The following is a 27,839-nucleotide window of genomic DNA, read 5'->3' on the forward strand; positions in this document are numbered from 1 at the left end:
TCGTCTCGGTGGTGCCGCCAGAGACGGGCGCGATGTCGTCCCCCGCGGCCGCGGACGACGGCGACAGCAGCTCTGACGACGACGCGTTCACTCCGCGCGGCCCCCCGCGGCTGTCGTTGAGGCTCGATTCCGTTCCGCGCGCGATGGGCGCGCGCGCGCTCGCGGACGCCAGATCTCGCGACGACGTCGGGGACTCGGAAGAAGGCGACGACGACGACGGCGTGCTGTCGCCGACGCTGAACTCGCACCTGAGCCGCCTTCGGATGGCGAACGCGCTCATCAAGAGCCCCGCGGCGGGGGGATGGCGCGGCGGCGGCGCCAGCGGGAACGGGAACGGACGAGAGATGCTCCTCATCGCGAGGAACGCGCGCGAGCAGGCGAAGGAGAATGTTTTTCTTCGCGCGCGCGTGAAGGAGCTCGAGGACGAGGCCGGAGAGCGCGACGAGCGCATACGCGCGCTTCAACACCACGAGAAGCGCGCGGAGAACGCGAAGGCGACGTGCGTCGCGCTCAAAGCGCACGCGGCGGCGCACGCGGCGGCGGCGGAGCAGCTCGCGAGGGAGCTCGAGCGCACGAGGGAGATCGAGACGCAGTCCTCGCTCGAAGCCGTCGCGCTCGCGCAGAAGACGACGAAGCTTCAAAACGAGGTGAGGGAGTCCGCGCGCCGCGCCGCGCTCGCGGAGGAGATGATGCTCGGGATGCAGCACGAGGGGATCGCGGCGCTGGAGCAGTCCGAGGAGACGATGCGCAGACTCCGCGCGAGGATCACCTCTGATGAGAAGGATGAAAACGCACCCGGCGACGCCCCCACGCTCTCCGGTCTGCTCGACCGAGCGATGCGAGAGGCGTCCGTGCTCAGGGACGCGGTCATGGCCGCGGCGTCGGAGGCGGGGCGGTGGCGCGCAGAAGCGTCCCGGGTAGACCGCGAGCAAGAAGACTCCGAGATGGAGCGCGCGCTCGCCAACGCGCTCGCGGAGGTCACCGCGTTGAGGGAGGAGAACGCGTTCCTTCGCGCGGACCTCACCGCGCTTCGGGAGGGCATCGCCGCGGAGGAACAGGCGCAGGAGGAGGAGTCCGACGGCGTTCCTCCTGATGTCACGGGGGAGGGGAACGAAGATGACGGCGCGACGGGGGGGGAAGAGGAGAAGGCGGAGGGCGGGGGCGGCGAGGACGCGCGCGCCGCGACGCCGCCGAGGGCGAAGCGACAGCCGACGCCGCGAAAGAAGTGGGGGTCGCCATCGTTCAGCAAGCGCTCGAGGGAGATGGACAAGGAGAACGTCACGAAGTTTCGGAACATGAACGGCGTCGTCGTGGACGTGTTGACGACGACGACGACGTGAAGAGGTACCTACAACTTTGTACTACGAGGGTGACTCTCACCGCTACGACGCTCTGTACCCCGAAAACCGACGACTAGTCTATTCACCTTGGCTGCTCAGTCGCTCGCTCTAACAGCCCGCGCAGGTACGCCCGCTGATCCTCCGGCGTCGTCATCCGATCCCACTCGTGGTACGTCACGGTCACGACCTCTAACCCGCTGCTCCGCAAGAGCTGGTTGCGAAGGACCGTGCTTCCGAGCGGCCAACGCCCGGCGGCGCCCTCTTTCCCGTCCGCGTCGATCGGATCCTTCTCCGAGTCGTCGTCGTCGTCGTCGCCGCCGCCGCCGCCGCCGCCGCTGAACCAATCGTCCAGCGTGTCGTCCGTCGCGTCGGACGGCTCGACGCTGTAGTGGCACGGCCCGTCGACCTCGATGACGACGCGGTCTAGGCCCGGGTAGCGATCCGTCGCGTCGCCGCCGCCGGTGAGCGTGATGTCCGGACGAATCAACCCGCCGTCGATGAACGCCTCGATCTCGAACGTTAACCCCATCTCTGTCAGCGCCATCGCGACGTCTTGCTGCAGCAGCGATACCGTCGGGTCGTCGGTCTTGTACCCGCGGTAGGCTGCCTCCGCGTCGTCTTCGAGGTGCGCCCAGCGCGCGCCCAGCTCGTCGGAGAGCGTTCCCCCGGTCTCGGCGTCGACCATGCGAAGCGTCAAGATCCCTTGGAACATCGCGGACAAACCCCCGGGGGAGACCGCGCTCGCCTCCAGCGCGGGAAGCTTCGAAGCGAGCCCACGCAGGGCGGTCTCGACCCACGCGTCGTCGCCGCGGTCGCCGCGTGGCTGCGCGCGCAACACCGCGGCGGCCCAAAATCCCAAACTGAGATCCTGCGGGTTGAAGTCTTCGAACGTCATCGCGTCGATCTCGTCCGCGAACCGCTCCGTGACGCGCGCGGACGGGACGATCCCGAGCGTGGCGTACACCCACAGCGTCAGCGTCACCGCCTGCGCGTCGAACTTGGCCGGGCACGCGTCGATCCTCGATTCCACCGCGCGTAAAAACGCCGCCCTCGGTCGATACCGCAGCGACGCCAGCGACCACAAGTACTGCGTGACTTCGTCCGGCTCCATCGCGTCCACGACTCGAAGCGCGGCATCCTCCGCGCGCGCGATGAACTCCGCCCCGGGGTCGTACCCGGACTGCGCGAACGACCACATCACCATCACGAGCTCGCGCGTTTCGACGTCGGTCAAGACGTCCTTCGTGAGGTGAAGCGCGACGAACGGAAGGACGTTTCTCGAGCCGGGTAACCCCAGCGACGCGTACCCGTACGCGACGTTCGCGAGCGCTTGCGGGGAGAATTTCGATATCTTCCGTATGAGCGCGTCTTCGAACGCTTCCTGGAAGGTGGCGCCGGGGGTGTGATCCAGCTTCGCGAACGCCCAGATCAAGTTGGCGAAATCTTGCGGGTTGAAGTCGCGCATCGCCCTCGCGGCGGCGGCCTCGACCGCGACCATCGCGGGCATCGTCGTCGTCGAAGACGCGCTCTTCTTCCTCGCCTTCGTCGCCGCGTTCGCCTCTCGCGCGTCGAAGCTCATCTCTTTCCGCTCCGCGCGCGGCTGCAACGTCGCGACCGCCCACGCGGCGAGGCACAACTCCTTCGGTTCTAACCCTCCTCCGTCCGCGCCGCCGCCGCCGCCGCCGCCGCCGCCGCCGCCGTCCGCGCTCGCGCGCGCCTGGAGCTCGTCTGCGATCATCTCGAGCGCTTGCGAGGAGATCAACCCGCCGCCGTGTTCGTCTCTAGAAGTAGACGCGAGCCCGGCGACGAGGCCGCCGAAGCCGCCGTCGAAGCTGTCGGACACGTCGAACCGCGCGCGCGACGACGACGACGGCGCCGCCGCGTCCCGGGATGCGCTCGCCGCCTTCGCGAGGCCCCACAAGAGCATCGAAAACTCCTGAGGTTTAAACCTGTCCAACCCCACGCCCGCGCACGCCTCGTCCGCGACCGCGGCGAGGAGCGGCGCGGCTCTGCCTATGCGTCCGTACGCGCTCGCGACGTTCGCGAGCTCCCGCGGCTTGAGCTCGTTCAACACCCTGCCGCACTGCGCCTCGAACAAACCTCTGAGCTCCACGGACGGCTCCTCGCCGAACCGCGTGAGCGCCCAGAACATCATCGTGAGCTCGTACGGCTTAAACCCGGTGGGAACGGTCTCGCGCTCGCGTCCTCTGCCGCCGCGTCCGCCGCCGAGACGCGCGGCGGTCGCGTTCGCGTTCGCGGCGGCGCCCGAGCCGGCGAATTTACAAAATTTCGTAGCCGCCGTCTCCAGCGCGCCGCTCAGCGCCACCGGGTGCTTCCTCTCCAACACCGCGAACGCCCACAGGATGTTCGCCACGCCCTGCGGCTCGAGCTCGCTCGCCTTTCTCAACAGCACGCGCTCCAGCGCCTCCCAAAACTTCGCCCCCGGGTCTCTCCCCGTGCGTCCCAGCGCCCACGTCAGCGACGACGCCGCCCATCCTCCGAGCTCCGGAAGCAGCGCGAACGCTCGCGTCTCGAGCGCGAGGTACCACCGCGCGTCGTCCAGCGTGCCTCGCTCGGCGTCCTCGACGTGCCTCCCGAGGCGGCTGTACGCGGTCGCGACGTTGACGACGTTGAACGACGCCGCGAGATCGTTCGCCTCGACGACGACTCGCAGGTCGTCGATCGTTCGCGCGCGCGACAGCGCGTCGTTGACGGCTCTCGCGGCGTCGGACGCGCGCCTGCGCCCGCTCTTGCCGTTGTCGCGTCGTCGGTTCCGCGGCGGGACGCGCTGGCGCTGATCGGCCGCGGCGTCGCCGCGGCCGCGGCCTCGGCCTCCGCCGCGGCCGCCTCCGCCGCGGCCGCCGCGCGACGACGGCTCTCGGCGTCGCGGCGTCGTCTCGTCGGGCGTCGAACGCGACGGCGACGGCGACGGCGCGTCGTCGCCCTCCGCGGCGACCGCGGGCCGCGGCGCGTCCGCGCCCGGGCCCGGGAGTCCTCGCGACCCGACGCGACGGACGCGGCGTCGCGTCGGTTCGGGCGCGCGGTCGCCGGCGTCGCCGGCGTCGCCCGCGGACGACGCGGACGCGACGACGCGTCGGACGCGCGCGCGAAGCGGCGCCGCGAGCTGCTGTTGATGTCGTTGCCGTCGTCGCGAGGCGTTCGACGCCGTCGCCGACGCGCCGAGGAACGTCCGCGCGCTCATCGCCGGCGACCGCCGCGGTCGCCTCCGCGGTGTGTCGCTCGATGCCCGCGGCGCGCGCGAAGGTGTGGAGGGCCGCGCGCGCGATGACTCGCTTCGAGCGCGTCGCGTCACCTGAAGTCTCTTCTCTTCTGAGAGGGATTTTCTCGACAGGACCCGCCCGCCTCCCCGGCGCCGCGTCACTTCGTGCCTCGCGCGATGGCGGAGGTGGACCCCCCCGCGCCGGTGGCGATCGAAGTCGACGGCGAAGATACGCCGCCGACTTCCCCGCGGACGTCGACGTCGTTGCCGTCGTCGCCGATGACGCCGTCGATAGGTGCGCGTCGACGCGCGCGCGCCCGGTGGATCTCGTTCGAACGATTGATCGATCGATCGCGATCGTCCGACGCCCCCCGACGATTCGATTCGCTCCGTCGCTCGATCGACGCGCCGGCTCGTTCCCTCCTGACGCGATCGTCGCGCCCCCAACCCCCCGCGTTCCCGCGCGTCCCAATCCCAACGCAGGCGGTGCCGTGAAATCGAGCGGATGGAAGCACCTCGCGCCGTACCCGCTGGACGATCGATGGGACGACGTCCTCGCGCTCGGCCCACGCGATCGGTGCCGAGCCGGTACGCTCGCGAACGGGATGAAGTTCTACGTCATGCGGACGTTTAAACCGAAAGATCGCGCGTCGCTCGCGCTCGCGGTCGACGTCGGCAGCATCGCGGAGGAGGAGGACGAGCAAGGCGTCGCGCACCTCGTCGAGCACCTCGCGTTCAGGGCGACGGAGAGCAACGAGAACTTTCACATCGTCAAGTTTTTAGAATCCATCGGCGCCGAGTTCGGGGCGTGTCAAAACGCGTACACGTCCATGGACGAGACCGTGTACGAGCTCACGGTGCCGATAGATAAGCCGGGCATACTCGACGAGGCGCTGAGCATAATGTCCGAGTGGGTGAACAAAGTGCGGATAAGCGACGACGACGTGAGGGACGAGCGCGGCGCGGTGCTGGAAGAGATGCGGATGGGCCGAGACGCGCGAGGCAGATCGGCGGAGGCGTACTGGAAGCTCCTCATGTCCGGGTCGAAATACGCGGAGAGGCTGCCGATCGGGCTGCAGTCCGTGATCAAAGACGGCGACCCGGAGGTGTTCCGGAGGTTCTACAGGAAGTGGTACCGACCGGAACGGATGGCGGTCGTCGTCGTCGGGGATTTCCCGGATCTCGACGGCGTCGCCGAATCGATCGCGAAGACGTTTGAAACGTGTTCGCCCGCGCCGGGGCAACCGGTCGAGAACCCGGTCGTGCACCGCCCGACGATCGCGCCGCACGCCGCGCCGCGCGTGACGTGCGACGTGGACAAGGAGCACACGAAGACCATGGTCACGGTGACGTACAAGTACGCCAGCGGCGGGATCTCAACCCCGGGCGGGCTGTTCGAGAAAACCGTCGAGGAGGCGTTCAAGCTCGCGATCGATAACCGCCTGTATAAGATCATGCGGAAGGCGGACCCGCCGTTCTTCAGCGCGGCGTGCTCTGTGGAGGACGCGACACGAACGACGACGATGTTTAGCGTTCAGATCGTGTGCGACGAAGGGAAGGTCACGCGGGGGCTGGCTGCGGGTTTGCGAGAGATGACGCGCGCGCGTCTTCACGGAATCTCCGAGCAGGAGCTCAAGATCGCCGCGGCGAAGCAGCTCGCGGAGGCGGAGCAGCTGTACGTCGAGCGCGACCAGACGTACTGCACGTCCCTGCGCGACGAGCTCGTCGGGCACTTCCTGAGAGGCGAGCTCGTCGTCGGCGCGGAGGAAGAAGCGCGGCTGAGCAAGGCTTGCACGGAGAAGATGCGCACGACGCACGCCGACGCGTTTGGGAAAAAGTTTAGCGTCGACGCGAGCTGCACGATACGCGTCATGGAGGGACGACGGTCGACGACCGTGGAGGAGATCGAGGCGGTCGTGAGGGAGATACAACGAGAGGAAGACGCGGGAGAGATCACGGAGAACGCGATGTTCCAAGTCCCGAGCGTCGTGTTGAAGGACGAGGCCCTCCCTCCGCCGGGACGCGTGACGGAGGAGCGATCGTTTCCGAGCGTCGGGTTCGAGGTCTTGACGCTGAGCAACGGGATGAAGGTCGGGATGAAGACCACGGACTTTCTGGACGATCAGGTCCTCGTGAGATGCTTCGCGAAAGGAGGCCTGAGCGAGGTCCCGGAGAGCGAGTACCTCGACGCGTTGTACGCGAACACGATCGCGACCGAGCTCGGGATTTTCGGGTTGAAGCCGGAGATTTTGTCCGACGTGCTCGCGGGGAAACGCTGCGACGTCTCGAGTAAAACCGGGACGTACTACCGCCGCGTCGACGGCGACACCTCCCCTACGGACATCGAGAGCGGGTTACAGCTCATACACGCGCTGTTCACGTCGAACGTCAGAGACATGCTCGTTCCGGAGGAGCTCGAAGCGGTCCTGCGGATGCAAGAGCAGGCGATTCGGAACCGGTCGCGGAATCCGAACACGCTGTTCCACGAGACGATTCGATACCTCGCGTACGGGCGGTCGTACATGACGAGGCCGCTGAAACCGTCGGACGTTCGAAAGATGCGCCCGCTTCGCGCGTGCGAGCACTTCAACGCGTCGTACTCGGACCCGAGCGAGTTCGCCGTCGCGCTCGTCGGCGCGTTCGACGCCGACCGCGTGCGTCCGATGCTCGAGAAGTACCTGGGCTCGATACCGGTTCCGAGCGATTCGAAACCGCACGATTCGAAACCGCTCACGCCCGCGACGTTTAAGTTCCCGTCCGGGGTCGTGAACAAGACGATCCGCGTCCCGATGGTCGAGCCGATGGCGATGGCGAGCATCATCTTCCCGATTAACATCCCGAACCCGGATCACGACGCGGTCACCGGGGAGGTCGTCGCGACGGTGGAGGGCTCCGCGAAGATTCGACGGATGAAGCACATCAGCGTCACCGCGAGCGGGATCATCGAGCGTCGGCTGCTCGCGCTCTTGCGGTTCAAATTCGGGGAGATTTACACCTGCTCCGCGGGCGCGTCGTTTTCGTACCAAGACCAGAGCGCCATGGTCGGCGACGTGATTCGCGGCGACGTCATGATCAGCTTCAGTTGCGACCCGGACGCGGGTCAGCGGCTCGCCGCGCTCGCGTTAGAGAACGTCGTCGACCTCATCGAGAACGGCCCGACGCTCGAGGACGTGAAGACCGCGGTCGAGGTCGAGCGGCGGACGTTGGAGGTGAGCGCGAAGGAGAACTCGTACTGGCGCGAGTACTTCCAGGCGCTGACCAACAGCCGGCTCGCGCCCGTCGTGGACGGCGACTTGGACGCCATCTTCGAGCTGTCCGAGCGCACGCGCGAGGAGCTCCTGGACGGCATAACTCCCGCGATCGTCAGAGAGCACCTGCGCGAGTGCCTCAAGGTCCAGGACCGGGTCGTCGTGGTGCTGCGGCCGCGGCGGGCGCTGTGGCGGAGGGTGTTGACGCCGGACCCGACCACCGCGGAGGGGCTCGTCGTCATGAGCTGCGTCGGGATCGCCGCTTGGGGGGTCATGAGATGCTTTAAGCGGCGTTGAGAGAGAGAGAGGGCGAGAGGCGAACGTATTAGTACGTCTCTCCCCGCGACCATCGCGCGCGCGGCGTCGTTGTTCGCGTCTAACGCCGTGCCGTCGTAATACACCTAAACTCCCACTCGCGTGGGAACCCTAAAGAATTTGCTACAGTCGCTCGTCACGGGTCTCGCGCTCTCCCTCCGAGTCCCGCGATCGACGCCGTCGCGCTCGTCACCTCACGACCTCCACGCCCATCGTCTTCGCCGACCCTATTATGCTGCTCGCGATCGACTCCAGCTTCATCCACGAATACCCCGGATCCCCGTGCTTCACCTTCGCGATCTCGTACACGTGCTTGAGCGATATCGTCCCCTTTACCTCGTGCCCGGTCGTCTTGCTCCCTTCCTTGATCCCCGCGGCTTTTTTGATGAAGTACGACACCGGCGGCGATTTCATCTCCCACTCGAAAGACTTATCCCTGAACGCGGTGATCGTCACCGGGATGGGCACGTCCGCCGTGATGTCCGCGGTCTTCGCGTTGAAGTCCTTGCAGAACGACATGATGTTCAGGCCGTGCGACCCGAGCGCGGGACCGACGGGCGGCGCGGGTTTCGCCGCCCCGGCGGGGATGACGATCTTGATCATCGCGATCACCGTGCGACCGGTGGACGACATCGCGAGGGATGCGTCTTCGACGTCCGCGGCGTGCGCGCGCGATGTCTGCGGACGAAGCCGGGGCTCTTGCTCTCAAAAACGAGATGCGAAATATTTGTGCGGGCCCCCCGGACTTCGTTCAGTCGGCATTCGTCCGACGCACCGCAGGAGACGACGACGGACGCGCGCGGGAGCGCACTCCGTCTCGCGCGGGATCGCGGGCGGCGGCCGCGGGGAATCATGCAGACGGAGGACGAGGACGCGGACGTCGAGACGGGGCTGGACACGGACGCGGAGATGGCCGTGGGGGAGTCGCTTCGACGGAGGCGAGGTAACAAGGAGAAGCGATCGGCCGTCGGGAGGCGGAAGAAGTCGTCCTTGGGCGCGAACGGCGCCAGCGGCGGAGGAGGCGGCGGCGGGAGTAGCTCTAAGAAGCACTCGAAACGACGCGCGCGAAGGCATTCGATGCCGGCGTTCACGCTCAGCGACGCGGACGGGGACGAGACGAAGTGGGAGAGGCTGAACCGAAGACTCGACGCGATGAGGCTCCTGCCGCGCGGGTCGCGGTACGCGTCGCAGCAGATCGATTTGATATCCAAAGCGCTCGCGATCTTAAGGAAGACGCGCGCGAGCGACGGCGGGGGTGGGGGGGTCGAACGCACGAACGACGAGAACGACGAGCTCGCTCGGTTGCTCTCGGCGGTGTCGTTGTGATTTTTATTTTTATCGTCGCCGCGCCGCGCGCGTCGCGTCGAGTTCGGCGACGTCCACGATAAGGTTAGCACCCTCACATCACACGTCTTAGCACCTACAGCGCACGCGCCTCGTCTCTCCCCACGGCGCGGGGTCCCGACGCCGCGCGCGTCGCGGCGGTCACACGTCGTACCTCGCGACCGCGGCTTGCAGAATCTTCTTCTTCCGCAGTCGGTACTCGATCGCGGTTCTCTCTCGGCCGACCGCCGCGCCGGCGCGCAACGCCTTCTCGTCGTCCTCCGCGCTCGTCGGCATGCTCCCTAACCGCGCCTTGCACGCGGCCGCGAGCGCGACGCACGCGGCCTTCTCCGGCGCGCCTCCGCCGAGCTTCATCCCGTCCACGGTCCCCCCCGCGGCGGCGTAGTCCTCCGGCGAAGCCATCAGCGTCCGCAGCGCCCACATCAAGTTATCGTCCGCGGCGCCGTCGCCCTTCAGAACCCCCATGGAGACGTACGACTCCAAGCGCGCGGCGCGCATCGCGGCGACCCTATCCGGCGCCGCGCCCAAGCTCTGCTTCATCGGCGCGTGGTTCGCTTGCAGCCACGAGAGTAAACCCTCGTACGCGTAGATGTCCGCCTCGTTCTCGGCGTCGACGAATCCGTACCGAACGATGAGCTCGTCGTTCCCTAGCAGACCGTACGATATGAGCACCTCGTCGTCGAGGCCGTACGTCGCCGGCGACCGCAACCGGAACGCCTGCGACGAGAATTCAAACTCGGTCTTTTGCATCGTCTTGTGGTTAAACGCGTCGATGAGCGGAAGGAGCACGTAGGCGAGTTTTTTTTTCGACTCGTCGTCGTCGTCGTTCCCGTTCCCGTCTTGGTCGAACACCACGAGCGCGAGCATCGCGAACACGGCGAGCCACCTTCCCTCTTTCGTCGGCGCGGTCATGAACGTCGCGAACGCGGTCCCCGCGGCGAGCGCTCTCGGCAACAGCTTCGCCTTCGTCTCCGCGTTGTCGGATAACCGCCCGCTGAAGACGCGGCTGCGGACCATGTTCAACGCCCACGTCACCTCCTCCTTCGTCACCGGCGTGGACGGGGACAGCTTTAAGATCATCGCGTGCGCGTCGTCGTCCTCCTTGCGCTGTCCCTCCGCGGCGCGCACGACCGGGGCGTACTGCAGCATCTTGAGCTCGTCGTCGGACCACTCGGAGAGGAGGTCGAACGACTTGGGGAGCTGCGACGTGTACGCGTGAAACGGCGACGCCGCGCCTTTGCTCGTCTCGTGAAGCAAGTTCAGGGCGACGCGCAGCGCCCACTTGTTCTTCTCTACGAGCTTGCTCCACAGCGCGTTCGTGCAAAAGTCCGGGAACGGGAGCTCCGCGTCGTCCGCGAGGACTAAGCACGATTCCCTGGGGAGCTCCACGAGGACGTCCCCGGGATTGATTTTCTTCTTCGCTTTCACGCCGCGGTAGCGCATCACCGTGTCGTCGGGATCGCCAAAGTACGCGACCTCGACGTTCGGGGACTTGATGTCGCGCGCGTCTCTCCACTTCGTGAACTCCGCCTGCTGCGCGTCCGCGGCCGCGGCCGAGGACGCGCGCGTCGTCGTCGTCGTCGGTTGCCTCCCGCGATTATCGATAGGGCATCGGTGGTTTCTGAGCGTCCTCGCGCGACGCCGACGCGGGTCCGCGAGGACCTCGACGACGGGGACCGCGATGGAGGAGGCCATCGCGGGGGTCGTTCCGAGACGCGGACGGAAAGCGCGCGAGGGAAGCGCGCGTATCGAGGCCGCGCCGCGAGGTTTGGACACGAAAACCTCCTTTCCGCGGAAAGTTGCGTGCACTCAACAGCAGAGAACCGCAAGCGTAAATAATTTCAATCGTCGAGCGTTGACACTCCGTGGGTGCTAAGACTAGAACGCTCCGAGCCCCCAAGCGGCCTTCGTATCGCCGTACACCGGCTCCCAGCGCCGCGTCGACGGCGGCGGGTTCGCCGGGAGGACGTTCATCCCGTGCAGCGTCCCCGTCAGCGTCCCGCCGCCGTCGAACAACCCGCTCGCGGCCGCGGCGGTCGCGCCGCCCCCGCCGCCGCCGTCGCGGCCCGCCTCCGCGACGCGACGCGCCTCCGCATCCTTCATCGCCTTCATCTGCGCGAGCAGCGCGTCCGCGCGGTCGCGCTCCTTCCCCTCCATCTCCCTCGCCCTCGCCAGATCCTCTTCCAGCTCCCTGACCGCGGCCTGGAGCTCGCCCACGTCCTCGCTCGACGCCCTGGTCTCCTCCTCCGGCGCCTTCCACCGTAACTTCCCGAGCGTCGCGGGCTCGCCGTTTCGCCACCGCGTCACCGCGACGTTCAACGACGCGATCTCGATCAAGAACGCGTCGTGCCCGTGCGGAGAGTCGATCGCGTACAGCTCGCTGTGCGGCATCTCCCTCGCGAGCTCGCGCTGCAGCGCGAACGGATACAACACGTCGGACGTGATCCCGACGACGAGGACCCGGTGTCTCAGCGATCGCAGCACGTCGCGATACTCCCCGCGGCCGCGCGCGACGTCGTGCGAGTCGAGCGTGTACGTGAGCTGAATGTAACAGTTCGCGTCGAACCTTCGGATGAACTTTTTCCCTTGGTACTGCAGGTAAGACTCCACCGCGAAGTACGGCAGCGACTGCGCCTTCTCGTTGGCGTGCGCGACGACGTTGTTGAGGTCGACGTGCGACGACGGCTTGGCCATCGGCGCCGCCGCGCCCGTCTTCGAGTTCATCGTGACCGTGCGTTCGAACTTTTGGTCCACGCTCGCGGGGGCGCGGTAGGACAGCATCGCCATCATGCGCGACGTCGCGAGGCCCGCTTTCGGGGGGTCGTTCACGTCGTAGGACCCGCCTTTGAACTTGCCGTCGGCCATGATGCTGAATCGCTGCGCCTCGCCGATGCCGATGGCCCAGTCCGTGTGCCGCCCGCATCCGGCGATGAGGCAGAGCTCCTCGACGAAGTCCGGGAACGTCGCCGCCCACTCCAACGCGAGCATGCTCCCCATGCTCCCGCCGATCGCCATCTTCAGGTGCTTCACCCCGAGCGAGTCCAGGAGCATCTTTTGCAGCCGAACGTTGTCGCGAATGGACACCGGGGTTGGAAAGTCCGCGCCGTAGCATCCTCCGTCCGCCTTGTCCGGGTCCGCCGTCGTCGGCGCGCTGCTGCCGTACGGCGACCCGAGGTAGTTGACGCAAATCACGAAGTCCTCCAGCGTGTTCAGCGCGAACTGCTCCCCCGGCCCGCACATCGCGCCCCACCACTCCGTGACGTTGCTGTTGGACGTCAGCGAGTGCCCCACGACGATCGCGTTGTCCCCCGACGCGTTCAGCTCGCCGTACGCGGTGTACCCGAGCACGACGTCGCGAACGACGCGCCCGTTCTCGAGGAGGTAGTCCCCGAGCGACGCGCTCGTCGCGCCGTCGGGGAGGCCGATGTGCTCGACCTTCATGTGGTCGTCCGTCGCCATCGTTCGTCGGCTATCGCCTCGCGCGGAGCGCCGCGCGCGCGGACGGACTACTGTGTTGTGTTGTAGAGAGCGGATCGGCCGGCGCGCTTTTCGTTCCGTTCGGCCCCGACGAACGGAAGCGATCCGCGCTCGCGGGCGCGATCGACGCGACGGAACCGCGACGCGAACGCGGGATGCGCCGTGCGATGCGCCAGTCGCGTCGACGCGGGGGGGTGCGTTATCGAGCGCGCGCCCCACTGTCCGCGCCGCCGAGTCGTTCGCGACGACGACCGCCGGAACGAGAATTCATTTCATCGAACCAGACGCTGACGCTGACGCGTCTCTTCCGCTTTCTCATCAAGCAGTTCTTCGCGGACGCGCTTCTCGCCGCCGCAGTCGNGTCGGCGNGAGGCGGAAGANGAGNGGCCGCGCCCCCCCCCCCCCCCACGCGCGCGCCTCCCGCCATGGACGCCGCGCGCGCGGAGGCGGAACGCGAGCGAAGCAAAGCGGACGCGATCCTCACCGCGTGCGAGCTCGGCGCGGAGGACGACGTCCGATCGCTCCTCGCCGCGGGCGCGACGTTCGCGTGCCGCGACAAGGCTGGCCGAACGCCGTTGACGTTCGCGGCGTCGAACGGGCACGTCCGCGTCGTCGAGATGCTCCTGGCGCACGGCGTCGACGCGGACGAGGACGACGAGCTCGGCCGCACGCCGTTACACTTCGCGGCGATGCACGACCGCGCGGACGTCGTGGAGATCCTCCGCGCGCGAGGCGCGTGGGTCGAGGCTCCGGATCACGCGGACGACACGCCGCTCCTCCTCGCGTGCCGGCACGCGGGCGTCGCGACCGTCTCCGCGCTGCTCCGCGCGCGCGCGAACGCGAGCGCGACGAACAAGCTGAAGCTCACGCCGCTGTGCGAGGCGCTCGTGATGCGACGACGCTTCGACATCGCGGAGGCGCTCACGCGCGAGGGCGGCGTCGATCCGATCGACGAGCGCGTCGACGGCGGGTACACGCTGCTGCACGCCGCGTGCGCCATGGACGCGGCGGACGTCGTGTCGTGGCTCCTCGAGCGAGGCGTCACCGGTGACGCGGACGACGACGACGACGACGACGACGACGACGCGAAGGGCCCGGGGAAGGGGAAGAACAAGAGAGCGAGAGCGAGAGCGCCCGCGGGGATGACGCCGCTGCACTGCGCCGCCGCCGCGGGCGCGGCGAACGCGGCGAGGGCGCTGCTGGCGGATGAAAAGCGACGCGACGCGTGCGGGCCCGCGACGGCGGCGTTGTTTAAGCGCGCGGCGCGGGACGACGCGCTGACGCCGAGCGAGGAGGCGAAGGCGGCGTGCGCGAGCGTCGCGGAGGAGATCATGGCGATGGCGGCGACGTCGGGCCCCGGGACGAAGAAGAGGACGACGAAGACGAAGACGACGAAGACGGCGGCGACGCCGCCGGCGGACGCGGCGGACGTTCGCGCGGAGCGCGCCGAGGCGTGGGCGGCGACGCCCGTCGCGGACAGGAAAGCGAAAGGCGTGCCCCCCGCGACGTGGCGCGCGCTCGACGCGCACGCGGACCTCGCTAAGGAAGCCGAACTGCGGGAGTTCCTCCTGAAGCTCGTCGAAGACGACGAGTTCCAAGTCGCGATGGCGAGCGCCCGCGTGAGAGGCGCGGTGGAGGACGTCGTGAAGGATTTCCACAACGTGAAAAAATACGAAAACGACGCCGCCATCATGTCCGTGCTCGGGAAGTTTCAGCGCGTGCAGCGGTTCTGTAAGTCCCGCGGGGAGAAGATCAGCTTCAAAGACGTCACCGTGAGCGACGCGAAAGAAGCCGAGGGACGGCGCGCGGAGGTGGCGCGATTGAAAGAGGGCGCGAGGATGGCGCTCGAGACGGCGGCGGACGCCGCGGACGACGCCGCGCGCGCCGACGAGGAGTTGAAACGCCTGAACGATGTCGCGGTGGGGGGCGCGGGGAAGTCGAAAGAGACGATGAAGAGAGAAGACACCGTCGCCGCCGCCGCCGCCGCCGCGGAGTCGGCGTCGGAGACGGGGGACGTGAGCGTCGCGACCGCGAGGGAAGGCGACTGGTCCGGTCTCACGACGAAGCAGAAGGTGACGCGCGTCGCGAAAAGAATCGCGCAGACGCTCCTCCAGCAGCTCCTCATCGCGCTCGCGTGTTTGTTCATCACGAAGAAGGCGATGGGTAAATCGTTCGGGGGAGGCGCGTTCAGTCGCGACGGCGAACTTTGATACTCCGTCATAGCGGCGCTAATCGCCACGTAGCTTGGTTTCAATGCTAGCGGAACGTTTTGTTCTCGTCCGTCATCCTTTTTGTCGCCTCTTCGCGATCATCTCGAGCATCGCCCGCGCGGAGTCCATCTCGTCGTCCAACGCGTCGCGTCGTCCCGGCGGCGCGGACCACGCGACGTACGGCGGCTTCTTCGCGGGCCCCGCACCCGCCGCGGCGCGCTCCGTCGCGGGGGGTTCCTTCGCCGGGACGGACGAGACCATGTCCAGCTTTCGAGTCGCCGCGGACTTTCGGAATCCGCGGTCGCGCGGCGGGCTCGGGAGCGACGCCGGCGACGACGCCGCCGCGGACGAAGGCGCCGCGGATCGGACGCCGAACCCGAAGAACGCGCCGACGCCGCCGCCGCCGCCGCCGAAGCTGTTGACTTTATCCCGAGGCGTGCTCGGCGCGCTCGCGTCGCGCGAGTCGGCCCCGGCCCCGGCCCCGGCCCCGGCCCCGGCCCCGGCGAGTCGCGCCTTGGCGTCGGCGAGCTCGTCGGCGAGACGCTCGCGGAGTCTCGTCTCCACCGCGAGCGTCTTCGCGAGCGCGTCCGCGCGTTCGCTCGCGTCGTCGCGCTGCTTCGCGACCGCGTTCCTGTCCGCGGTGGCGTCCGCCATCGCGACCGCGATGGCTTCTTTCCTCGCCTCGATCACCGCCTCCTGCGCGGCTTTTTTCGTCTGCTCCGCGACGGCGTGCGCGCCCCGCAACGCGGTGAAGGTTTCCTCGACGCGCGCGCGCAACTTTTCGCACTCGTCCTCGAGTTCCTTCGCCATCGACTTCGCGTCCTGAAGTTCCGTCCGCGCGTGTCGCAGCGCCTCCGCGTGGTCTCTGTCCTTCGCGTTGATCTTACTCTCCGCGGCTTTGACCCTCGCTTCGCAGTCTTTAATCACCGCGTCGCGTTCCCGCCACGCGTCCACCGCTGCGGCGGTGGCTTCGTCTCGCTCCCTCGCCGCCTCGTCTCGCTCCGCCGCCGTGGCTTTGATCATCGCGGTCGCGTGGAGCGCCGCGTTCTCCGCCTCGGCTTTATTCTTGATGTAGTCCCTGCTCGTGACCTCCGCGTTCCCGGCGCGTTTGGAGACGTCCAGAAGATTCTCCTCGAGCAGCTCCGCGCGCTTCTTCGTCCTCGCGAGCTCGATGCGCAAGTCCTCCACCTCTTCGACTTCCTTTTCGTGTCTCGCCGCCGCCGCGGCGTTTTTCAAGTTTGAAGCCTCCGATTCGGCTTCCGATAGCGAAGACTCGAGCGCGACGACGCGAAGGAGCAGCTGCCCGTTCGACGCGCCCATATTCGCAATCTTCGCGTTCGCGTCCTCGAGCTCTCTGCGCAGCGGTTCCGCGGCGGCGGTCGCGTCTTCGAGTTGGCGTTCCAGACGTTTGCGCATCGCGTCGAGATCGTTCGAACTCGACGCCGCCTCGGACGTCACCTCGACGAGCTTCCTCCGGAGCTCCGCGATCTCTTCCGTCGCGCGCTCGAGCCGCCTCGTCGCCTCGGCCTCGCGCTCGCGCGCGGCGTTGGACGCGCCGCCGAGCTTGAGCTCCGTCTTCGCGAGCCGCTCCTCCAGACGCGTGATCTTCGCATCCGCCGCGCCGGCGGCGACCGCCGCCTCCTCCCTCGCCTCGTCCAGCTCGACGACGAGGTCGTTCACCTCCGCGCGCAGGTCCTCCTCGCGTCTGAGCGCTTCCATGTCGACGGCGTCGCGATCGACCGGGTCCGGGTCCGGGTCCGGCGCGGCCGCGAGCTTCTCTCTCAGGTCGCGAAGTTCCTCGAGCGCGTCGTCGCGCGCGGCGCGCTCCTCCGCGAGCGCCTCCTCCGCCACCGCCTCCGCGGCTTCCGCGGCGTCCCTCGCGTCGTTGGCGTCCTGGAGCGCGGACTTGAGCTCGTTCTCTTTGTCTTCGACCATCCTCTTCGCGACGACCATCGCCTCCCCGGCGGCTCGGCCGGACGCAGCCTTGGACGTCTCTAACGACGCGCGCAGGCTCTCCATCTCTTCTTTCGTCCTCGCGAGCTCGAGTTTGAGGTCGGACCCGCCCTCCGCGGCGGCGGCGGCTTCTTTCAAGCCCGCGACGACGCCCTCGAGCTCCGCGACGGTCGACTCGAGCGCGTTCTTCTGCTTCTCGATGCCCTTGCCCTTCTCGATCGCTTTCTTCAGCTTCGCGAGCGCGGCGTCGGTCTCGCGTTTCGACGCGTCGAGCCGTTTACTCGCCTCCTCGTCGTTTCGCTTCGCGAGCGCCTTGGCCTCCATCGTCGCCGCCGCGACTTGCGCGCTCGCGGTGTTCTTCGCCTTCTCCATCGCCGCGGCCGCGTCTGCTTTGACCTTCTCGAGTTCGCCACGGGACGCCGCGAGCTTCTTCTCCAGATCTTCCGTCGCGCCGGCGACGGCCGCGTTCGCCGCCGCCGCCGCCGCCGCCGCTTTCGCCGCCGCCTCCGCGCGCGCGCCGGCTTCCGCGTTGGCGGCGTCCACGCGCGCGTCCGCGTCGCGCTGCGCCTTCGCGACGCGCGCGCCAGCCACTTCGTTCGCGGCGACGACCGCCTCTCGCGCGCGGTCGACGTCGCGTCGCGCGGTCTCGAGCTTCTCTTTCAACGTCGCGACTTCCGTCTCCAGCGCGGTCGATTTCGTCTCGATCGCGCGCGAGACGTCGGCGGCGACCTTCGCGCGCTTCTCCGCGACGGCGAGCTTCTCCGCCGACGCCGCGAGCTCCGCCTTCGACGCCTCGACGTCTCCCGCCAACTTCGCGCACTCCGCGTCTTTCGCCGCGACCTTCGCTTCGTAGTCCGCGATCTTCGCCTTCGCTTTCGCGCGGAACTCCCTCGCTCTCTCGAGCTCCGTCGCGGACTCCGCCGCCGCCGCGGTCGCCGCGGCGGCTTCTCGCTCGCGTCGGTCGGCGTCCCGCGTCGCGCGCGCGACTTCGTCAGACAGCTCCGCGACTCTCGCGCGCGCGGACGCGAGCGCAGCCTCGGAGGCTTTCGAGTTCGACTCCGCGGCCGCGGACTGCTGAGATTCGAGCTCCGCCTCCAGGGACGCGACGCGCTCTCGTAAGCCGTCCGCGCGCTCCTCCGCGGAGGCTGTTTTCGCCGCCGCGTCGCGCGTCTCCTTCGCGCGCGTCTTTTTCGCAGCCTCCGCCTCCGCGTCGCGCGCCTCCGCGTCAGCCTTCGCGCGTTTCAGCTCAGTCTCCAACACTTCGACCCTCTGCTCGTACCCCTTGCCCTTCTCGATCGCCTTCTTGAGCTTCTTCATGTTCCACTCCGCCTTCTCCGTCGCAGCCGCGGCGGCGTCGGACGCGGCGGCGAGCGCCTTCTCCGCGACGTCCGCCGCGCTCGCTCTCTCCGCCGCCGCCGAACAGCGCTTCTCCGCGTCCGCGAGCTTCTCGCGCATCGCGCTGACATCCGCGTCCGATCGCTCCTTCGCCGCGTTCGCGACGTTCTGCACGACCGCGCAGCGCTTCTCCGCGGTGGCTAACTTCGCGGCGACGTCCGCTAAAGCCGCCTCGGCTTCCGCGCTTCGCGACGCCGCCTCGTCGACGCCCGCGGACGCGCGCGACTCCCACGCGCTCGCGCGCGTCTCCGCCGCGCTCGTTCGCTCCTCCGCGGCGGCGAGCTTCGCGGTCGCGTCCTCGAGCGAGTTTTTCATCGCGCGAGACTCGTCCTCGAGCGCGGCGCACCGGTCCGAGGCTTTCTTCAGAGACTCCCTCGACGCGGCGAGCTTTTTCTCCGCGGCGGCGAGCGCGTTCGCCGCCGTGGCCGCCGCGTTCGCCGCGTTCGCCGCGTTCGCAGCCTCGTCCGCTCTGACCTTTTCGATCTCCGCGGCGTGCGCGACGCGCGCCTCCTCGACCTTCATCATCGCCGTCGCTTCCGCCGACGCGACGGCCGCGAGGTGCGTTTTCTGCGCATCCGCGGCGGCGGCTTCGCGCGCGTCGACGGACGCCTTCAACGCGACAATCTCCGCGTCCAAGGTTTCGACTCTCTGCTCGAACCCTTTCCCTTTCTCGATCGCCTTCTGAAGCTTCTTCATGTTCCACTCCGCGTGCGTTTCCGCTTCTTTGAGACTCGCGGCGGCTTTCGCTTCCGCGTCCTCCCAGCGTTTCGTCGCCGCTTCGAGCGCTTCTTCGGCGGCGGCGGCGCGTTTCTCGTGCTCCGCCGCCGCCTTCGTCGCCGTCTCCGCGGCTTCCGCGCCGCGGCTGGACTTCTCCGCGCTCGACGCGAGCCGCGTGATCTCAAGCTCGAGCTCGTCCACCTTGCCCGCGAGCGCGTTCTTCTCCGTCTCGTACGCCTTGCCCTTCTCGATCGCTTTCTTGATCTTCTTCAGGTCCGACTCCGCCTTTTCGTTCGCCGCGGCGAGTTCCGCCTCGAGCGCCGCGTTACGTTCGGTCGCCTTCTTGAACGACTCCCGCGCCGCCGCGAGCTTCTTCTCGTTCGCCTCGGAGGACTTCGCGCGCTCCTCGAGCGCCCTACGCTCCGCGTCGAGCACGGCGACGCGCGTCTCCAGCGCGTTCTTCTCGGTCTCGTAGCCCTTCCCCTTTTCGATCGCCTTCTTCACCTTTTTCAGATTCCACTCCGCCTTTTCGTTCGCGGCGGCGAGCTCTTCTTCGACCGCCGCCGCCCTCTTCTCCGCGGCGACCGCGCGTCGCTCCGACTCCGCGAGCTTCTCCTCCGCGACCTCCGCTCTTCCGATCGCCTCCTGCGCGCGCGCGACGTCGAGCCCGGCGGCGAACTGCGTCTTCTCCACGGCTTCTCTCTGCGCCGCCTTGGCCGCGTCCATCTGCATCGCCAACGCCGTCCGCATCGACTCCAACGTCATCTCCGACTCTTCTCTCTCTCTCTTCGCCTTGGCCTCCGCGGCCGCGGCGTTCGCTTCGACCGAGCGCAGGGTGGCGCGCAGCGCGGTCGCCTCCGCGCGCTCCTTCTCGAGCGTGTCGCGCAGCTCGCGCAGCTGTCCGGACGTCTTCTCGAGCTCCTTGGACGCGCCGTCCCCGCTCTGAGTGCGCCGCAGCGCGTCGCACTCCGCGCGGCTCTGGTCGAGCAGGTCCATGACCTCCTGCAGCTTTCTGGTGAACTTCCCGAGCTCCTCGTCCTTCTCGTCCGCGAGCTCGCGCTCTTTATCGCGCGCCTTCTTCGCGCTCTTGAGCTTCTTCTTCAGATCCGCCATCTCCTCCGCGGCGTGCGCGTGCTCCTTCGCGGCCTCGTCCTTCGCGTCTCGAAGCGCCTTCTCCGCGCTCGCGGTCGCGCTCTCGAGCTGCTTCTCCAGCGCGGTCTGCGCGTCGAACGCCTTCCTCGTCGCGTTCATCGCCGCCTGCGTTTGCTTCTCGTTCACGCTCTTCAGGCGCTCGATCTCTTTCTCGCATCGCGCGACCGTCGCGCGGAGGTCCGTCTCGTCCGGTTCCGACATCGCGCCGCCCGCCCGCGGATCGCGGCGCGCCCGCGACGACCGCGCCGTAGAGTTCGCACCCGCGGCGACCTCCTCGCGAGCGCGACGCGACCCGCTCGCCCCGGCTGCGGGCGCGTCCCTCTGTGCGTCGGTCGGTGGTGTTACGCGTGATCGAATCGTCGTCGCACGCGCGGCCCGAAAACGCGCGAAGAAGCGGCACCTGATCGATCGATCAGATCGGGGAGGCGCGACGTCGATGACGGTGCCCGAGGAGCACGAGAAGGCGAAAGGATGGGACCGCGACAACGCGATCGCGAAGCAGGCGGACGAGGAACTAGAGCGCGCCGCGTTCCTTAAGATCGTCCGCGCGATGCGAGACTACGCGAGCGACGCCGCGAGGGAGGTGCATCGATGGGAGCGAAACTACGAGCGGCTCCCCGAGAACCATCGCGCGCTGCTGTCCCATCACGTCGCGAAGCACGACGACGCGTATCGATGCGTGAAACGCAACGACGACTTCTTCAAGGAGATGCTATCATCCTTCACGGGCGACGACGTCCCGCCGCACTTGCGCGTCCCGCCCCCGGGGGAGATGGCGCACGAGCCCGTCGCGCCGTCGGACGCGGTCAAGGTGTTGTACGTCCTGAAGAACCTCGCGAGGGATTGGAGCGCGGAGGCCGCGGACGAGCGCCTTCAATCGCACGGGCCGATCCTCGCGGAGCTGGAGCGCAGGCTGAAGGCGGTGCCCGGTAGGCCGCCGCCGCGGGTGATGGTCCCGGGCGCCGGGTTAGGGAGGCTCGTCCTCGAGTGCGCGCGTCGCGGGTGGGAGTCGGAAGGGAACGAATACAGCTACTACATGCTGCTGACGTCGTCGTTCATACTGAACCACGCGACGAAGGCGGAGCAGTTCACGATACACCCGTGGATGCACACGAACAACAATCACCTGAGCGACGCGAATCAACTCCGCGGCGTGAAGGTCCCGGACGTGCCCGCGTGCGACGCGGGCGTGCCCCCGGGGTGCATGGGCATGTGCGCGGGCGATTTCGTGGAGGTGTACGGCGCGGCGGAGAACGCGGGGCGGTGGGACGCGGTCGCGACGTGCTTCTTCATCGACACCGCGCACAACGTGATCGAGTACTTGGAGATCATATCGCGGTGCTTGAAACCGGGCGCGGTGTGGGTCAACTTCGGCCCGCTGCTGTATCACTGGGCGGACGCGGATGGCTATCTGAGCGCCGACGAGATGAGCGTGGAGATGAGCCTGGAGGACGTCGAGAGAGTCGCGGACGCGGTGGGGTTGGACGTCGTGAAGAAGGAGATGCGCGAGAGCAAGTACACCGGGGATAAGATGTCTATGTGTCAGACAGTGTACGAGTGCGCGTTCATCGTCGCGGTGAAGCGATGACTTCTACGGTAGGTGGGTAGGTCCTCGCGCTTCCGCGACTGCGGTGCGTGCTGTGCAGTGAAAAAAAAGTTCTTCGACCACGCAGGCTTCCAAAACGCCTTCTCGGCGCGTTCGACGCGTCGTAGCTTTAGGTCTTTCCCGCGCCGTGTTCGCTTCGCGCCGGCAGACGCCCTCGCGCGCGCGCGCGATGGCGACGGCGACGCTCTGCCCCCCCTGCGCGACGATGATGCGCGAGATGCGCGAGAAACTCGCCCCCGCGGTCGCCGCGCGGTTCGACGCCGCGCGGCACTGGGCCGGGTACGTCGTCCTCGCCGGGACCTTCTACGTCCTGCCGTGCTGGCTGTCGATACACCCGCTCGCGGCGCTGTGGCGACGGCTCGGGCGCGTCTTCACGCTCGCGTTCCACGCCTCGCTCGTCGTCGCGCTCGTCGCGAACGGCGCGAGGCCGGAGTACAGGGAGGAGACGATGCGGTGGGGCGGCGGCGACCTCGGACCTCCGAGCGGGTTCGCCCTCGGCGTCGCCGCAGCGCTCTTCGCGCTCTCGTCCTACCTCAGGCTCGCGTGGACGCGCGAGATGGACCTTCTCACCACGTGCGGGTTCAGAGGCGAGCTCGAGCGCGGCGGGAGGGAAGGAAGGCTGCGGACGTCCGGCGTGTACGCGGTCGTGAGGCACCCGCGGTACGCGCAGATACTGGTGCGTCCAGGTCTTACCCGTCCTGGACCCGAAGCGGGGGCGCGGCGTTCGAGGGTTTGTTTGGTCCAAGCTCAATAGCTTCAGTGCTCGAGTGGCTCCGTCCCAGGACTGCATTTCTCCGCGTCGCCCAGAGAGCCAGTACTGTATTAGGCGCCCAGCGTCGTCTGTTATCTGCTCTTCCCTCGCTTCCGTCCCATCCCCTCCTCTCCCCCCCCCCACAAATACAAACCACACAACGCAACGGATCGGCACCGCGTCCATCGCGCTCGCGTGCAACATCGCCGCGGTGTACGCCGCGCTGTGCGTCCAAGTCGCCGCGTTCTACCTCGTCGCGAGGCTCGAAGAGCGCGAGCTCCGCCTTCGCTTCGGCGACCGACACGCAGCGTACGTCGCGTCCACGCCGTCGCTCATCTTCCCTTCGCTGTTCGGCGAGATGCCGAGCGCGCTAGTGAGGAAGCGCGCGGAGGACGTCCGGCGCGCGGAGGCGGATAAGAACGGGTTCGGCGGCGGCGGCGGGATGGACGAGACTCTGTTCGACGTCGTCGGGGAGGAGGAGCTCGAGCCGCCTCGGGCGCCGACGGCGACGCGTCCCTCGCCGAGACCGAAACCGACGATCCCCAAACCGAGGGCGGCGGCGGTCGTCGCGCCGCCCATGGAGATCACTGAGGTCGTCGAGGACGCGTTCGTGGACGGCGAGCACGTCGCGGACGCGACCGCGCCGAGGCTGGCGCCGTCGCCGCCGGAGCGCGAGACGAAAAAAAACGCGGCGGCGGCGAAGCCGCCGCCGCCGACGCCGGACGCGTTCGAGTTCTGCGGCGAGGGCAGCCCGGTGCGCGCGGTGAAGAAGGAGCGCGAAGAGGTCGCGGGCGCGGGCGCGGGTGACGGCGACGGCGACGGCGACGAAGGGTACGCCGACGCCGCGAACGCCGCCGCCGCCGCCGCCGCCGCCGCCCTCACCGCCGCGGATGAAAAAACCGTGACGTTACCGGACAACAACGAGCTGTACAGCGCGATGACGAGCGTGGACAGCGTCGGCGCGGCGGAAGACGTGGAGGAGGAGGAGGCGGAGGAGGAGGAGGAGGACCAGTTCCGCGTCGCGCGAGTGAAGCGGGCGTGATACGCGAGTAGAACGAACGAGAGGACGACGTCCGAAGACGGGCGCTAGCATCACGATTTTACGTACGACGAGAGCCACGTGATGACACGCACGTACGAGACGAGCTTGTAACCTTATGTGGTGTACGGAGGATTTCGCCGCAGAGATCTCGCGCGCGCCGTCGTCGTCGTCGCCGTCGCGCCGCGACCGCGTATCTCTCGTCTCGCGGCTCCGTCCACGCGGAGCGACCTTCGCCGTCCTTCAGCGCGCGCCTTCGAGGCGAAGAAGCCGCGCGCGCGCGCGTCCCCGCGCGCGATCGACCAGGGCGATGTCGGAGACGCCGACGAGCGGCGCCGGCGGCGAGATGGACGCGCCCGCGGCGGCCGCGCCCGCGGCGCCGGCGCCGCCTCCCGGGGCCCCGGAGCCGAAATATAAGCGCATAGACATGCCCACGCAGGACGACATGATCATGCAGGACTTCATGAACAACTGCGCGGTGAAGACCGTCCTCGCGACCGTGATGGGGGGCTTCCTCGGCGCCGCGATGGGGGTCTTCTTCGGCGCGTTCGATCCGATGACGCCGACGGAGGGAGAGAAGCAGACGATCGTGCAGCAGCTGAAGAAGGCGGGAAGGAGCACGCTGTCCAAGTCGTACTCGTACGCGAAAGGTTTCGCCGCGTTCGGGGCGCTGTACAGCGGCAGCGAGTGCGTGTTCGAGCAGACGCGGGCGAAGCACGACATCTACAACAGCGCGTACGCGGGGTGTTTCACGGGGGGCGTCATGGCTCGGTCGTCGGGGCCGCAAGGGATGGCGATGGGGTGCGCGACGATGGGCGCGCTGTCCGTGTGCATGGATAAGTTCATGGAGCTGCACTGATTAGGGCGTAGTATTATTTGACGAGATGGATGAGCGTTGGTTATTAGATGGGGCGTTTTGTATATCAGTTTACAGTCCCCTCCGTTCGCTAAGGCGTCTTCGACGCGAGTGGCTAGTTCATCATACAGTTGTCGCGGCGTCGTGATCTCGCGGATATTATACACACCGACGTCCAGGGCGGGAGCCTCCCTTCGCAGGGCTCGACCGCACGTTGACTAATATAGAAACAATCGTCAGTATACACGCGTCGCTCGCGCCGCCGAGGGCGCCCCGGCTCTCCCGGGGCGCCGCTCGGCTCCTCGCACGCGGCGTCGCCGTCGTTCGTTCAAAGATACAACAAATTTTTCGCCTCCCCGGCCCGCGGGGCGGCGGCGGCAGGTTACAGTGGTACAGTACAGCAGCAGGGAAAGAATACAACACGTAAATGAGGGGTAAATCGCGCCCGGCACGTGACGAAAAGACCGACCAGACCGGGCGCGTCCTCATTGGTTATACAGCCCCGCCAGCACCATGAGCAAGACGGCGCCGTCGTACTCCGTCATCGCCTCGGCGCTTCTCGCCGCGTGCAACTTCCCGTGCGCCGTAAACCGCGCGCCGTGGTTCTCGTCGTTGTGATGGAACCCGTTCGCGTTGGGGTTGTGTAACCTGATCGTTCGCTTCTTTTTCCTCGCGCCGGTCAAGTTGGGATTAGCCTCGTCGCCGCCGACGCGTTGCTTTTTGACTTTCCCCTCCGCGTCGACGAGTTTACCCGCCGGTCGCTTCCGCGGCGGCGGCTTCGGGATGACATGCCCGGGCGGGAACCCGCCAGGGGGCGGGAGCTTCCCGAGCTTGAACCGCACCCCGCACGCGTTGCACAGCGTCTTCGGTCCGTCCGGGCCGTTCCTCCACAGCGGCGTCTTTTGCGTCCGGCAGTTGAAGCACACCTTCCCGGCGCACGGCGCGAGGTCGCCGTCGCCGCTCGGGTCGGGCGGGGGGTTCGCCGCCGCCGCACTCGCGTCGTTCGCGTGCTGCTGCTGCTGCTGTTGCTGCTCGTACTGCTGCTGTGCGATCGCGACGAACGGCAGCGCGACCGGCGACGCGACGCGCGCGTTGAGCTCCTTCAGCGACGGCACCTTCGTCATCGGCAGAGGCGGCACGCCGAGCATCGCGCGGCCGCGGTTGAGAAGCATCTGCACCTCCACGAGCGACGGCACCTGGTGGTTCGACGGCGGGCGCGCGTGCTCGCCGTACCGCGCGAGCTTCGCCGCCGCGTTCATGGCTTGCTGCGGGAGGACGAGGCCGGGGTGCGCGACCGCGTGCGGCGCGTGGTGCGCGCTCGGGGCTTGGCTGCGAGGGAGAGAGGAGGGAGGAGGGAGGATGGGGACGGGAGAGAGGGGGTTTGTGAGATTTCGCCAGAACACAGGTTTTCGGATTGAAAAGAGACGTTGGTCGGTCGCGTCACCCCGAACTGGTATCGGGGCCATCGCGCGCGCCGCGCGCCGTCCTCGAGCGCGAGAAGACGCGGAGACGACGTCGTTCGAACGCTCGAGGACGCCAAGACGCGCGAACGCGCGCGGGTTCGCGTGATCGCTCGCGAATCGCGCGCGCGTTCGCGCGCTTCGACGCGTTTTTTTCCCGGGGAATCGAGAAGAGAATACGCCGCGGTGGAAAAGGAAACCAGAGCCGCGTGATTTGAACACGTAGGAGGCGAGAGGGCGCGCCGCGACCCGCGCGCGCCCTCGCCGCCTCGCGCGATGACGCGCGAGAACGTCTCGAGAAACGCGTCAAGTCGCGAAATCGGGCGTGTGCGCGCGTCGCGCGGGCGCGCACCTGGGCTGCGGCGCGGTTTCCGCGGCGTTGTTCGCGCTCGCCATCTCGCTCAAATCGACGGCTCCGATGGCGCTACGATGATGGGGTATTCCCTCGACTTCGCGCGCGGAATCGAACGCGTTCCGACGGTGTCGACGACGCGAAAACCGGACGGAACGGCGACTCGCGCTCGTTCGCGTGTTTCTCACGCGCGTGCGTGCGTGACGCGCTCGATGCGAGGCGCGCGCGCGGGCTCGAACGCGCGTTCGGGCGCGCGGGCGATTTCACGCGGATTTGTTTCCCCGATGTCCCTCCGTCGCGGATTCGCGCGCGGAGCACACCGGCGGACGCGCGCGCCGCGTCTGCGCGTGGGCTGTGTGAAAGCTTGAGAGTCTTCTCAAGAGTTAACCGTCGCGTCGTCGCACGATACGAAGTCGTGCGGCGCGCGATTGAGTGTGTCAACGGGCGGCAGTTGGACGCGACCTCGAACTGTTCTCAAAAGCGCGCGCGCGGTTTCTCGGGGCCAGTCGCAAGCCTCGGTTTCCAAATTTTGGCGGGACTCAGATGATGCTATGGGCAAATAGTCTGGCGCAGAATCTCAGAAAAATGAAAAAGGGATGCTGACTCGACCCATTGGGGCCAAAACGAGGGTCTGTGAACCGTGGTACGATTGCTTAAAAAGATTACGTGGCGGTTTCTCCTTGGTTCTCACAATTTTGACTCACCGGTATGATAAAATTCCCTTTCAAGCCCAACGGTAAAGATACCGGAGAGATATGGGCTCAGCCCGGTCGTTCACCGACACGGCACGGGACGCCCCGACGCGTATCGCGTCGGACGCGCCGTTTCGAGCGTCTCGTCGCGACGCGCGCGCGCGACCGCACACGGCGCCGCGCGATCGAGCGCGACGTTCACGCGCACGCTCGCGATGAGCCCTCCGCGCCTCCGTCCTCCCCCCCCCCGCGGCGCTCCGACGGCGACGCGCGGCGGCGCGCCCGCCCGCGCGACGCGAGCCACGACGACCCTCTTCCCTTGGAGCAGCCCGCGCGCTACAGGTACGAGTATGGCCGTCGACCTCGCGCGCGCGCTCCTCAGCGTCCTCCTCGCGGTCGCGTTCGCGATGCTGAATCAACACCGCGTTCACGCGCAAGGGATCAGCGCGCAGGGCGGCATGTACTACGCGTACGGCTCCTCCGTCGGGCCGCTCTACGGGTGCGCCGAGCCGCTCGACGATACCGTGGTGACCGTATCGCGCGCGTCGTCGTCGTCGTCGTCGTCGTCGTCGTCCCTCCCCTCGCGCTCCCCGAGAAGGCCCTCCTCGCCGCGACCTCACCCTCCGCGCTCGCGACGACGCAGCTCCGGGCCCGTGGGGGTCATCAACCCGCTGTTCGGCACCGTCGGCGTCTTGGGGACGGTCCCGACCGT

General features: G+C 67.9%; 14 protein-coding genes across 14 annotated transcripts; 7 read left to right on the forward strand and 7 right to left on the reverse strand.

The window, feature by feature from the left end:
* Positions 1-32: 32 nt before the first annotated feature.
* On the forward strand, positions 33-1,340 carry MICPUCDRAFT_56502 (uncharacterized protein; the record flags this gene model as incomplete). The annotated part of the gene is made up of 1 exon (XM_003056870.1): positions 33-1,340. One exon carries the CDS (start codon positions 33-35, stop codon positions 1,338-1,340), a length of 1,308 nt encoding a protein of 435 aa, XP_003056916.1.
* Positions 1,292-4,542, reverse strand: MICPUCDRAFT_46785 (uncharacterized protein; the record flags this gene model as incomplete). Its single annotated transcript, XM_003057346.1, has 1 exon — positions 1,292-4,542. One exon carries the CDS (start codon positions 4,540-4,542, stop codon positions 1,423-1,425), a length of 3,120 nt encoding a protein of 1,039 aa, XP_003057392.1. The 3' UTR covers positions 1,292-1,422.
* A 189-nt stretch (positions 4,543-4,731) lies between these two features.
* Positions 4,732-8,105, forward strand: MICPUCDRAFT_46786 (uncharacterized protein; the record flags this gene model as incomplete). Its single annotated transcript, XM_003056871.1, has 2 exons — positions 4,732-4,855; positions 5,044-8,105. Exons 1-2 carry the CDS (start codon positions 4,738-4,740, stop codon positions 8,103-8,105), a joined length of 3,180 nt encoding a protein of 1,059 aa, XP_003056917.1. The 5' UTR covers positions 4,732-4,737.
* Positions 8,106-8,312: 207 nt separating this feature from the next.
* Positions 8,313-8,756, reverse strand: RPL11M (mitochondrial ribosomal protein L11; the record flags this gene model as incomplete). The annotated part of the gene is made up of 1 exon (XM_003057347.1): positions 8,313-8,756. One exon carries the CDS (start codon positions 8,754-8,756, stop codon positions 8,313-8,315), a length of 444 nt encoding a protein of 147 aa, XP_003057393.1.
* A 219-nt stretch (positions 8,757-8,975) lies between these two features.
* Positions 8,976-9,449, forward strand: MICPUCDRAFT_56506 (uncharacterized protein; the record flags this gene model as incomplete). Its single annotated transcript, XM_003056872.1, has 1 exon — positions 8,976-9,449. The coding sequence occupies one exon, from the start codon at positions 8,976-8,978 to the stop codon at positions 9,447-9,449; it is 474 nt and encodes a 157-aa protein (XP_003056918.1).
* A 159-nt stretch (positions 9,450-9,608) lies between these two features.
* Positions 9,609-11,162, reverse strand: MICPUCDRAFT_46787 (uncharacterized protein; the record flags this gene model as incomplete). The annotated part of the gene is made up of 1 exon (XM_003057348.1): positions 9,609-11,162. The coding sequence occupies one exon, from the start codon at positions 11,160-11,162 to the stop codon at positions 9,609-9,611; it is 1,554 nt and encodes a 517-aa protein (XP_003057394.1).
* Positions 11,163-11,759: 597 nt separating this feature from the next.
* On the reverse strand, positions 11,760-12,845 carry MICPUCDRAFT_10838 (uncharacterized protein; the record flags this gene model as incomplete). The annotated part of the gene is made up of 2 exons (XM_003057349.1): positions 11,760-12,095; positions 12,198-12,845. Coding segments are annotated over 2 exons (984 nt in total), but the record flags the coding sequence as incomplete, so codon positions are not given.
* Positions 12,846-13,366: 521 nt separating this feature from the next.
* Positions 13,367-13,666, forward strand: MICPUCDRAFT_15020 (uncharacterized protein; the record flags this gene model as incomplete). The annotated part of the gene is made up of 1 exon (XM_003056873.1): positions 13,367-13,666. A coding segment is annotated over one exon (300 nt), but the record flags the coding sequence as incomplete, so codon positions are not given.
* A 32-nt stretch (positions 13,667-13,698) lies between these two features.
* MICPUCDRAFT_38883 (uncharacterized protein) lies at positions 13,699-14,634 on the reverse strand (the record flags this gene model as incomplete). Its single annotated transcript, XM_003057350.1, has 1 exon — positions 13,699-14,634. One exon carries the CDS (start codon positions 14,632-14,634, stop codon positions 13,699-13,701), a length of 936 nt encoding a protein of 311 aa, XP_003057396.1.
* Positions 14,635-15,226: 592 nt separating this feature from the next.
* MICPUCDRAFT_56510 (uncharacterized protein) lies at positions 15,227-20,572 on the reverse strand (the record flags this gene model as incomplete). The annotated part of the gene is made up of 1 exon (XM_003057351.1): positions 15,227-20,572. One exon carries the CDS (start codon positions 20,570-20,572, stop codon positions 15,227-15,229), a length of 5,346 nt encoding a protein of 1,781 aa, XP_003057397.1.
* Positions 20,573-20,876: 304 nt separating this feature from the next.
* On the forward strand, positions 20,877-21,938 carry MICPUCDRAFT_3417 (uncharacterized protein; the record flags this gene model as incomplete). Its single annotated transcript, XM_003056874.1, has 1 exon — positions 20,877-21,938. A coding segment is annotated over one exon (1,062 nt), but the record flags the coding sequence as incomplete, so codon positions are not given.
* Positions 21,939-22,146: 208 nt separating this feature from the next.
* On the forward strand, positions 22,147-23,770 carry MICPUCDRAFT_56512 (uncharacterized protein; the record flags this gene model as incomplete). The annotated part of the gene is made up of 2 exons (XM_003056875.1): positions 22,147-22,653; positions 22,688-23,770. 2 exons carry the CDS (start codon positions 22,147-22,149, stop codon positions 23,768-23,770), a joined length of 1,590 nt encoding a protein of 529 aa, XP_003056921.1.
* Positions 23,771-24,122: 352 nt separating this feature from the next.
* Positions 24,123-24,708, forward strand: MICPUCDRAFT_25845 (mitochondrial protein translocase family). Its single transcript, XM_003056876.1, has one exon. It carries the CDS (start codon positions 24,195-24,197, stop codon positions 24,624-24,626), a length of 432 nt encoding a protein of 143 aa, XP_003056922.1. The 5' UTR covers positions 24,123-24,194; the 3' UTR covers positions 24,627-24,708.
* MICPUCDRAFT_46789 (uncharacterized protein) lies at positions 24,667-26,858 on the reverse strand. Its single transcript, XM_003057352.1, has 2 exons — positions 26,436-26,858; positions 24,667-25,952 (listed from the first exon to the last, which is right to left on the reverse strand). The coding sequence occupies exons 1-2, from the start codon at positions 26,477-26,479 to the stop codon at positions 25,109-25,111; spliced, it is 888 nt and encodes a 295-aa protein (XP_003057398.1). The 5' UTR covers positions 26,480-26,858; the 3' UTR covers positions 24,667-25,108.
* Between the last annotated feature and the right edge of the window lie 981 nt (positions 26,859-27,839).

This window comes from Micromonas pusilla (assembly GCF_000151265.4).
Source record: "Micromonas pusilla CCMP1545 genomic scaffold MICPUCscaffold_3, whole genome shotgun sequence".
Taxonomy (NCBI): Eukaryota; Viridiplantae; Chlorophyta; class Mamiellophyceae; order Mamiellales; family Mamiellaceae; genus Micromonas; species Micromonas pusilla.